The sequence below is a fragment of the Oryx dammah genome, unplaced genomic scaffold (assembly GCF_014754425.2).
Source record: "Oryx dammah isolate SB20612 unplaced genomic scaffold, SCBI_Odam_1.1 HiC_scaffold_24, whole genome shotgun sequence".
Lineage (NCBI taxonomy): Eukaryota > Metazoa > Chordata > Mammalia > Artiodactyla > Bovidae > Oryx > Oryx dammah.
The window spans coordinates 85,210,346-85,220,600 of record NW_024070208.1 but is presented as its reverse complement, the minus strand read 5'-3'; the positions used below and the strand labels follow the sequence as shown (position 1 = coordinate 85,220,600).

The following is a 10,255-nucleotide window of genomic DNA, read 5'->3' as shown; positions in this document are numbered from 1 at the left end:
CTTGATTATGCTTGTATTCTGGTGTGTGTGTGTGTGTGTGTGTGTGTGTGTGCTTGTGAAGCCAGAGGAGGGGAAGAGGATGTGAAGTCAGTAGACACAGAAAATTCTCTGACGATGGTAGCCTGGGGGCAGGGAGGACAGACAGGAGTGCACTTGGCCTTGTGAGAAGCTAGGTGGCTCGAGGCCCGGGACGGGCAGGTTAGCAGCTGGAGGGACTGGGTCTCACCAGGACTGCCCGCTCCTCCAGATCCCAGGTCGCCTGCAGCGCCTGCTCTGAGGGGGCTGAGTTGGGCCGCGGAATTCTCTTCCTTTTCCATCTTTAGATTTGCGTTTCTTAAATCCCTGTGCATGTGTCTCTCCTCCCACGCCCCCGACTGGTCCCCACACCCAGCAACACTCGCCGCTCCCCGCACACCCCGCTGCTCGGCCTGTTTCCCCTGCAGCAACCAGCCCGGTCGCCCCTCCGGCTGCTTCCCACTGCACCCCCGTCCTGCTCTCGCCGCCGGCCTGTACCCCGCACTCCCCCCCTGCCCGGCCAGGATTCCGGTGTGGTTCCTGGGATGCTTCGCAGATACAGAACCGGCACCTCGGGCCTGGGATGTGGGCGGAGCCGCCCCGCCCCGCCTCCTCGCCCTCAACCAATGAGCGGCTGGGATCGCTCTGTTGGCCGGCCGGTGACGCCTCCGCCCCGCGGCGGGCGTTGGGCGACCGGGGCAGGGGGCGTGGCATCTCCGCCCCCGCCCGCGTCTCTGGCCAATGGGCGGCGTGTGGGCGGGGCCGGAGGCGGAGCGCATCTGGCGCGCGGGCGCGGGGTCTAGCCCGGACCGCGGGGACTGCGCCGCCGCTCGGGCTGCGGCTGCTCCGGGGACTCGGCTCGCGGATCCCGGCGGACCCAGCATGGCGGTGGAGGAAGAGGGGCTCCGGGTCTTCCAGAGCGTGAAGATCAAGATCGGTGAGTTCGCAGGAGCAGGCGGGGCGGCGGAGTCTTCGGGCGGCTCGCGGCGGCCCCCCCCCCGCCCCGGTCCCCAACCCCTTCGCTGGGGTCCACGGCCCTGGCGCCTCCCAGCGATGCGCGCTACCCGGTTGCGGCCCCCTCCTCACCCCGGGAGAGCGTAGCCGCGGCCCCCTCCCCAGCACCAGAGACGCCCAGCAGCGGCCCTCTCCCCGCCTGCCCCGAGGGCGGGCTGGGCCGAGGGGGCCGGCGGCCCTGGGGGACGCAGCTCCCCGCCGCTGGCGTCCCCTAGTCCCCGGAGGCAGGGTCGACTGCAGCGGGGGGAGGTGTTCCGCCGGACCTGGGTCTGGTCCCCAGGGACTGCGTATCTGCGTGTGCACGAGCGCGCGCTCCGGGGCTCTCCGGATGCGAGAATTTTAGGTGCTAGAAACACCCAGCTTGGGGTTCCGTTCCTCGCTGAGTGCGACACCCAGATACTTCCTTTGCTGGGGACGTGGGAGCTCCTGCACCTTCCCTCCGGGCCGAGGGGCCGAGCGGGTGGCTGACCGGAGCCTGGGTGTGCGGGTGGCTGTGTAGGTGGATGTCTGCGTGTGTGCCTGCCTGTGACTGTGTGCCGGGGCTCTGGCCCAGGGCTCTCTCAGGGCAGGACGCCAGGACAGCCACCCCCTCCCCCTTCCATTGAGAACTGGCGGAGGGAGCTCTTGGCCACCAGGGCCTGTCATTCAGGTCGAGTCGCCACAGGCGCCTGCCGCTCTCACTGGACCCAGGAGCTGGGGGAGGGGCTGGGAGGCTGTGTCTGGACTTCCTGGGTTTATGTGGAGAGACTTGCTTTTTCCCACTTCTGACTGGGAAGGGTGATGTACAAGTTCCCCCCAAACAAGACTGGCGCCTGGAGTGACCGTTACCCGTCACTGCCATTGGCGTGCCAGCTGAGAGGACAGCTCCCGCTGGAGAGGGCTTCTAAGGCCCGCGAGAGTTGCCCTCTCAGGGTCCTTCTTGCTCACTGAGCCCCCGGGTCCTCCACGTTCCCATGTGAAAAAGGGCCTCTGGGAACCATGCCAGGCCCCCAGTGACTGCTGGAGCGTCAGTTGCTGATGACATCTGATGCTGCTCAGGAATTCCAGCCACCCCAAATCAGCGTGTTGTTTCCTGTCTGCTTTATTTTGGTTTATGGATCATCGCTGAGACGCTGTTGATGCTTGGCTCAGAAGCGCTGCAGATAGGACGGGGCCGCACTTCAGCCCTGAGGAGCTTGCCTGGAGAGGGTTTTTCTTGTTTACTTGGTTGGAATCTGCTGTCACTTTCTGCCAAGAGGTTCAACATGGCCCTCCACCTGAAGTGAGGCAGGGAAAGTGCCTCTCAGCCCCAGGGCCAGTGAGCATGAAGGGGATTCACACCAGAGGCCTTGAGCTGCTTCCTTAATCAGGGGACAGGAAGGGGTGGGGCATGGCCGTGGAGGGGTGTGCCAAGCTTCTGGGTGCAGCAGGCAGGAGGGGGTCTGGGGACTTTGGAGTTCGAGCCCCGCACGGCCAGCCTGGACTCGTATCAGGAAGCCGAGAAAATTGATTTCTTTCCAGAGTGGCCCAGTCCAAGAAGCAGAGGGCGAGGAGGCCCCCACAGGTCCAGGAGAGGAACTCTGCTGGCCTGGCAGGACGCCCTCGGGGAGGCTCTGGACCCACACAGATGGGCCCGGCCTGGAGGGAAAGGGCTTGGAGATGCTGCTTGGTTAGGCCTTCTCTCTTTTGTGTGTGTCGCTTTAAACAAGTGAGAGGAGCGCCCGGCTCAGTGGGGGATTAGAGCAGCCGCTGAACATCTGCGGGCCCCAGCCCCGTGTGGGGCAGGCATCATTAGAGCCGTTGGAGACCCCCTCCCTGATGTTTGGGGACTGCAGCAGAGAGGGTGAGCAGAAACGCCTGTCCATAGCGGTCCAGCTCCTTGGGCACGGTTCCAGCTCTCAGAAGCCCCTGTCTTCTCCCGTCCTTGAGGGTCTTCACCCGCTGTGCGGGGTTGTCCCATCCTTGTCGCTGGGGCTTGCAGGGAGCAAGGGGCCTCCACAAAGCACAGGTAGGGCCTCCTTCTGTGCTGGAGCAAAGAGGCGGTCTGCTGCTGACTTCGAACCTGGGCCCGGCCCCAGAGGCAGAAGGCGGGAGCCGGTGAAGGGGCTTAGTCTTGTTCCACTGTTAGTAGGAGGGCCTGGTGGGTGGTGCCCCGAGCTTTCCGCTTCTTTCCTCCTTCCCCTGCGGTGGCCAGGCTTGACTCTGACTTGCCTGAGTGCCGGGCCATGGAGGCAGGCCAGTGAGGAGGGGCACCAGCACCGGCCCGGAGGAGGGGCGGCTGCACAGGCGGCACACCCACCTCCTGGCCCCGGGAGACCCTGGCCGATCGGCCATTCATACTGCACCCTGTCTCGGTGCTGGCAGCATGCCCGTGTCTGCTGGTGGCCAGCCGGCTGGAAGACACAGGGTAAGCAACCTCCCCCCCTTCATGGCCTCGTTTTTCCATTTGCAAAATGCCGGCAGTCATTGTCTACAGCATCCTGTGGGAACTTCCCTACCCGCCCCCCGCCCCCAGAAAGAGACAGAGGAGCTCCCCCTCCGGTTATGCCCTCGGCGGCATCACTGTCTCTAGTGCTGAGAGGAAAGGCAGAATGTTTGGGGGAGCTGGGAGTCCTTTGGGTGGGGCTGTAGTCCTCAGTCTGGAACGTGTGGTGGTACTTGATCATTGAGAGGCTAATGCTGGGGAAAATGGGAAGAATCTCTTCCTTTTTTTCCTCTTCCCCTTTCTTTTTCCTTCCACCTTTTGCAAATGAGATAATACACAAGAAAGTGCTGGGGAAAAGTAAGGTATTTTTATTATAACTATTTCCAGTCCTTGTCTTAAAGAACCTGTGTCTTTCCCCACTTAAATCTCGCAGTTATTTTGGATGGTTCTTCTGCACGCTTGGCTATCTTACCCGTGGTCTATCTTTGGTAACAGCAGTGTCTCATGTCAAGTGAGGCTGAGCACACTTCCTATGAGGCCACTTTGAGGAAGTGTGCTCCTCTGACTTTCCGTGAGTCAGGGCTTTAGCCCTGGGAGGGGCGCGACTGCAGGCGGGATGGGTGCAGACCCCCAGCGGGAGCCCCCCTGCCCCACGCTGTCGTTTGGACCTGATGCTCTCCTAGGACTTGCGGCACGGCTGTGCTTTCCAGTGATGTTTCCCTTTTCCATGACAGTTACTCCCTGTTTTTAAAAGTGTCGTCTCAATAAATGTGTTCAGTTAAGAGCAATACAGAGGGGTTTCTCTCAAGCTAAAAACCTGAAAATCCTGGCCTTGCACTTGAGGATAAGAAAAGCTTCCTTAGCCCGGCCTGTGGTTGGACTGCTGTCAGGTTTGAGGGCATCTGGGGTTGGTGGTGAGTGTCAGGTTTGAGGGATCTGGGATCTGTGCTGAGTGCTGAGTGAGGCCGCAGGGAGGCCTTCCTTCTTGGGTCCAGAAGTGGCCCCCCCTCTCCCCAGCGCTCAGAGCAACCGCCCCTCTTCCTTCTCCATCAGCCGAGACCCTGCCACCGCCAAGGGCGAGGGCGGCCTGGGTGCAGCAGCCACAGTAGCAGGGAACGTCCGTGTCTCCTTGGCCGGCTGTGGGCCTGCCCGCTGGCAAATGCATCCGCCCAGAAGCAGGAGGCCCCTCTGGCCGGGAGGGAGCGGGGAGGGACCCTGGGCAGCCTGGCAAAGAAGCCCTGGACCTCAGGGGTTGAGAGTTCAGGATTCCAGGTCTGAGAATGACTTTTAACCTGATTTCCACTGTGGGGAGCGGTAGTGTGCCCAACACAGGGTCTACGAGGCTCAGATGAAGACTTGTAAGTTGAAGTGGTTTTTAATAGAATGGCTTCGCAGGGCTCAGTTGGAGGACATGGTCTGTGAACATAACGGGTGATGTCACAGAGTGTGTGTGTGGGCATGTGTGTGTGTGCGCACGCGTATATGTGCGCGCGCACACACGCAGGCGTGTATGTGTGTGCGCGCATGCGCGCGGGCTGTGTGTGTGTGCACGCGCAGGCGTGTATGTGTGTGCGTGCGTGCACGTGGGGGTGTGTGTGTGTCTGTCTGTCTGTCTGTCTGTCTGTGTGTGTGTGTGTGTGTGTGTGTGTGTGTGAGAGAGAGAGAGAGACAGCGGGAGGAGGGGCTGTGCTGGCCACACACGGTTCTCTGCATCGGGGTTTTATATTCTCCCCAGCGCTCCGATTCTAAAATTAACCTGGATATTCTATTAACCGAGCTAGGCTCTCAGGCTATTTTTGGCCCCTGAGGACCAGTGTGCAGGCTGGCTCTGCCGGGGGCAGTGAGGTCGGTCCTAGCCCAGCTCTGGCTTCACCTGCGTCCTCACAGCCCACGGTGTTGCTGTTGCCGTCCAGGGAAGGCGGTGAGGGCACCCGCCCCAGCCCCGCCTGCCAGCTAGTGGGGTCCCGTGCTGCCCCCTCGCCATGCCGTGAGCCTGGGCGGCAGTGGCCACCCATCCCCCCGGAGAGGACAGGCCTGTGTGAGGACAGGGCGCGAGGTCCCCGGGCACGGGTGCTGGGACACAGGTCGGGCACAGAGCTTGTGCAGGTGGGGTTGGACAGGAGCAGGGACGGAGCCAGCTGCCCCCACGGAGCCCGGCTCCAGGCAGCAGGGCCTCAGGGGCAGGGCCTGGGGCCCAGGGTCGGCAGTTGGCAGGAAGTGTCTGGACTTCTCTCAAGCTTGTGAGGCGAGTGCTCGAGTCCATACTCACACCTCCTGGGGGCGTTTGGGAGTCAGCGCGTCACGCGTCACACTGTGGAGACACCCCGAGTGGGAGCGAAGCTGAGAAGCGGCGCTTGGAAGTCACACCTGAAAGTGGAGGCTGCGGGCACCCCTCCTGCTTCCAGGGGAGGGGGGCCCACTGGGCTCTGGGCGCTCAGGACGGGCGGGGGCCTGAGGCGGCGTCCTGGGCAATTGCTGGCTGACTGCAGCTTCAGGCTCGGCCAGGCGGCTCGGCCTCAGCCTGCTCTGTTGCAGGGACAGGAGGAGCGGCCCCAGCCCCAGGCTCGGCGGAGCCGCTAGAGGCCCTTTGTGTGCGGCTCAGTGAGCAGTGTGAACAAAGGCGCCTGCGGTGCTCCGGTCTTGGTGTTAGCTGGTGCAGTTGGAAGCTGCTTGTTCAGTTAGTCCTGTAACAGGCTAGGGCTCCAGCTGAGTCAGGAGAGGGAGGTGAGGTGGGGAGGTGGGGTCGGATGCCTGTCCTCTGCACCCCACTGTCAGGATGGGGGCCCGTGTTCCTGCTGCTGTCAGTTGCTGGCAGGGTGGGGGTCTGTGTTCCTGCTGTTGTCGGGCGCTGGTCGTGCTCAGGAATGCTCAGAGGACTGGGAAATGCCAGTTGAAGGGGTGATTACACGGTGGCACCCCTACAGCCAGGAGGGTTCTGCAGCTTTCAGAGAAATGAGCTGGAGCCCAGCCAGGCTGTGTGACCTGCAGGAAGCCACGGGTGTGACTGAAAAGACAGTGGTGTGAAGAGCCTGCTCGCCTCCGACGGTCTCCAAGAAGAGCAGGGAGACAGACACGCATGGAAATGACCCCACGCACGTCTGTCCACTGGACCCCAGCTGGGGAGTGTGGAGACACTTGTGTAGGAAGAGAAAACAAATCTGTTGGAAGAAGCAGGACCATTACTGTTGTGTATATAGATGGCTAAACGAAGAGTCAAAGATCACAGCCACTTAAAATGTGAACGGAACCGTGCTCTGCGGAGGATACCAGGGCCCAGGAAGACGATTTCCTGGACCGCAGAGGCTCACGCAGGCATGACGAGTGCGGGGCGGCCACCCAGCACAGGGTGAGTGAGGCGGGGGGCTCGAATGGACGCGGACACGCGGACGTCTTGGGCTGCAGCCCTGTGGTCAGGAAGCTCTAGCCCAGATGACGGGGAACTTAGAGTCCCGCCATCCACACAGAGGACCGGTGCTTTTCTTTAAGTGTGAGGCAGCTTCCGAATTCAAACAGCTTACACATTCAGATTGCAGGGTAATCACACGCTCTGTGATCAAGTCTCCCAACTCCACATGCAGCTTGCGCCACGGGCTGGACCCATGTGTGTTCCCACACGGTGCTGCTGGGGGTCTCAGAGCCGCTCAGCATCAGTGTCCAGGACGCCTCTCTGCTGGATGTGATGGGTCAGCAGGAGCATGGGGACCAGGTGGTGGCCTTAGTCCTCCAAGTGTCTGCAAGCACTCCTGTGTTTCTGTACGCAGGTGGGTCCCGGCTGGCCGGGTCTGTCCTAGGATGTGGCCTTGTCCGTTGCGGTTTTCGAGCAAGCTTGCAGCCCGTAGTGGGGATGGTCAGTGTCCCACAAGGCCCCCTTCGGTAAGGCCGTGTGTCCACCCCGAGGCCCGCCCGCTGTGGGGGGGCTGGACCCCCCTCAGGTTCGATCTGCATGTGCCCCTGACCCCTAAGTCAGACCAGGAGTGTCCCTGGGGCCTGTGTCCTGCTCTTGGCATAATTTCTGCTCCTGTTACCCGAATGGTTTCCGAAGCGTAAGAAGTGGCTGTCTTAACCCCATTGCCAGCAGGATGGGACCCGCAGGCAGAAAGTCGTGGCAGAGGACTCGGGGTGCCCCGGCGTCTGGAGCTGCAGTCAGTCGGGCTGTGCTCCGCCAGTCTTGCTGCCCTGTCATTGCTCCGGAGACAGTCCCGCTCGCTTGGTGCCCACTGGTGCCTCTGCAGGACCAGGACCAGGACCAGGGCCTGGACGCCAGCCTCTCGTGGGACTGGTTCCGCCTCGGCCACTCTCCGGAGCTGGTGGGATCCCAGGAAGGGGCCTGGGCTTCTGGATTTGGGGGCATTTAAGGGAGGGGTGCTGACAATTAACCTTGTCTGGAGATGTGTTTTGGACTTGACAGAGCCTCCAGTCGGGTCTGATCTGTGTGCAGAGTCAGCTCAGCGCGGTGCAGGCGCTCGGTCGTGTCCGACTCTCTGCGACCCCATGAACCGCAGCGCGCCAGGCCTCCCTGTCCCTCACCAGCTCCCGGAGCTCGCTCACACTCATGTCCATCGAGTCGGCGATGCCATCCAGCCATCTCAGCCTCTGTCGTCCCCTTCTCCTCCTGCCCCCAGTCCCTCCCAGCATCAGGGTCTTTTCCAGTGACTTAGTTCTTCACACATGGGAGTTTCAGCTTCAGCATCAGTCCTTCCAGTGAATATTCAGGACTGATCTCCTTTAGGATGGACTGGTTGGATCTCCTTGCAGTCCAAGGGACTCTCAAGAGTCTTCTCCAACACCACAGTTCAGAAGCATCAATTCTTCGGTGCTCAGCTTTCTTCACAGTCCAACTCTCACATCCATACATGACCACTGGAAAAACCATAGCCTTGACTAGACGGACCTTTGTTGGCAAAGTAATGTCTCTGCTTTTTAATATGCTATCTAGGTTGGTCATAACTTTTCTTCCAAGAAGCAAGTGTCTTAATTTCATGGCTGCAGTCACCACCTGCAGTGATTTTAGAGCTCCCCAAAAATAAAGTCTCTCGGTGTTTCTATTGTTTCCCCATCTATTTCCCATGAAGTGATGGGACCGGATGCCATGATCTTTGTTTTTTTTGGATGTTGAGTTTTAAGCCAGCTTTTTCACTCTCCTCTTTAACTTTTATCAAGAGGCTCTTTAGTTCTTCACTTTCTGCCATAAGGGTGGTGTCATCTGCATATCTGAGGTTATTGATATTTCTCCCAGCAATCTTGATTCCAGCTTGTGCTTCATCCAGCCCAGCATTTCGCATGATGTATTATGCATGTAAGTTAAATAAGCAGGGTGACAATATACAGCCTTGACGTACCCCTTTCCCAATTTAGAACCAGTTTGTTGTTCCATGTCCAGTTCTAACTGCTGCTTCCTGACCTGCATAGAGGTTTCTCAAGAGGCAGGTCAGGTCGTCTGGTGTTCCCGTCTCTTTCAGATTTTTCCACAGTTTGTTGTGATCCACACAGTCAAATGCTTTGGCGTAGTCAATAAAGCAGAAGTAGATGTTTTTTTGGAACTTTTGCTTTTTCGATGATCCAACGGATGTTGGCAATTTGATCTGTAGTTCCTCTGCCTTTTCTAAATCCAACTTTAACATCTAGAAGTTCACAGTTCACATACTGTTGAAGCCTGGCTTGGAGAATTTTGAGCTTTACTTTGCTAGTGTGTGAGATGAGTGCAATTGTGCTGTAGTTTGAGCATTCTTTGGCATTGCCTGTCTTTGGGATTGGGATGAAAACTCACCTTTTCCAGTCCTGTGGCCACTGCTGAGTTTTCCAAATTTGCTGAAATATTGAGTGCAGCACTTTCACAGCACAGTCAGGGCCTTTATTTCTTTCTGTGTGACTCTCCTTTCCAGAGGCCACACAGAGTGGTTCCCCAGGACCTCCCGTTCCAAGCCCCTCCTCACACCGGTGGCTGAGGACAGCTGCTGGTGCCCCTGGATCTTCTCTGTAGCTTTGTCTCGTGTTTCTCTCTTTTAAGGAAAAGATGTCATTTTCCTTTTTCACTCTGTTCGAGGGACTGGAACGGCCAGTTGACCTGAGTTTGTGCTCCGGCCTTTTTCACGCTGCTGGACCTGCCTGCAGGGCCCCAGACACGCCGGGGAGCAGAAGGTGTCCCTGCGGACGCAGTAGTGTCTGAGTCTGGTCACGATTCTGGGCCGTGTGCAGGCACGCGTTTTCACTGGCCCCTCCCCCGAGGCTCAGAGCGGCCAGGCCACTTTCCCACAGTCACACAGCGAGAGAGGTGGCCGCCTCAGGGGTCTGGTGGTGAACTTGTAATTACCCAGGCCAGCGAGGAACAGCTCTAGGGTGTGTGGTCAAGTCACTTCCTCTGCAGACAGCTGACTTCCCTCCAGGGCTCCCCCTTCCCTGAGACTCTCCGAGAGAGCATTTGGGGACATTCTCAGCCAAACGACACCTGTGAGGTCAGGACAACGAGGTCAGGGCCTGCTGACCACCTCCCAGCCAAGGTTCTTGAGCTGCTGGACAACTGAGCAACTTCACGTGAGATCACACTTCAGATGCGGGACTGGGGTCCACGTGGACAGATCCGGAGGCTGGGGTCCACGTGGACAGAGCCGGCCATGGACAGAGCCAGGGTGCTGGGCTCTGAGTGGACAGAGCCGGGGGGCTAGGCTCCATGTGGACAGAGTGGGGGGCTGGGCTCCCCGTGGACAGACCTGGGGGCTGGCCTCCCCATGGACAGAGCTAGGGGGCTGGGCCCTGAGTGGACAGAGCCGGGGGGCTAGGCTCCGTGTAGACAGAGCTGGGGGCTGGGCTCCCCGTGGACAGAGC

The 10,255-nt window shown here is 59.8% G+C and overlaps 1 protein-coding gene across 2 annotated transcripts in view; it reads left to right on the top strand.

Annotated features, from left to right (window-relative positions):
* Positions 1-784: 784 nt before the first annotated feature.
* RASA3 (RAS p21 protein activator 3) overlaps positions 785-10,255 on the top strand; it is an 83,162-nt gene continuing 73,691 nt past the window's right edge. For both annotated transcript variants that reach the window (XM_040267495.1, XM_040267498.1), the window contains exon 1: positions 785-952. In XM_040267495.1, coding sequence (XP_040123429.1) covers positions 898-952 — 55 coding nt within the window. In that variant the 5' untranslated portion in view covers positions 785-897. The remainder of the gene's footprint in view (positions 953-10,255) is intronic.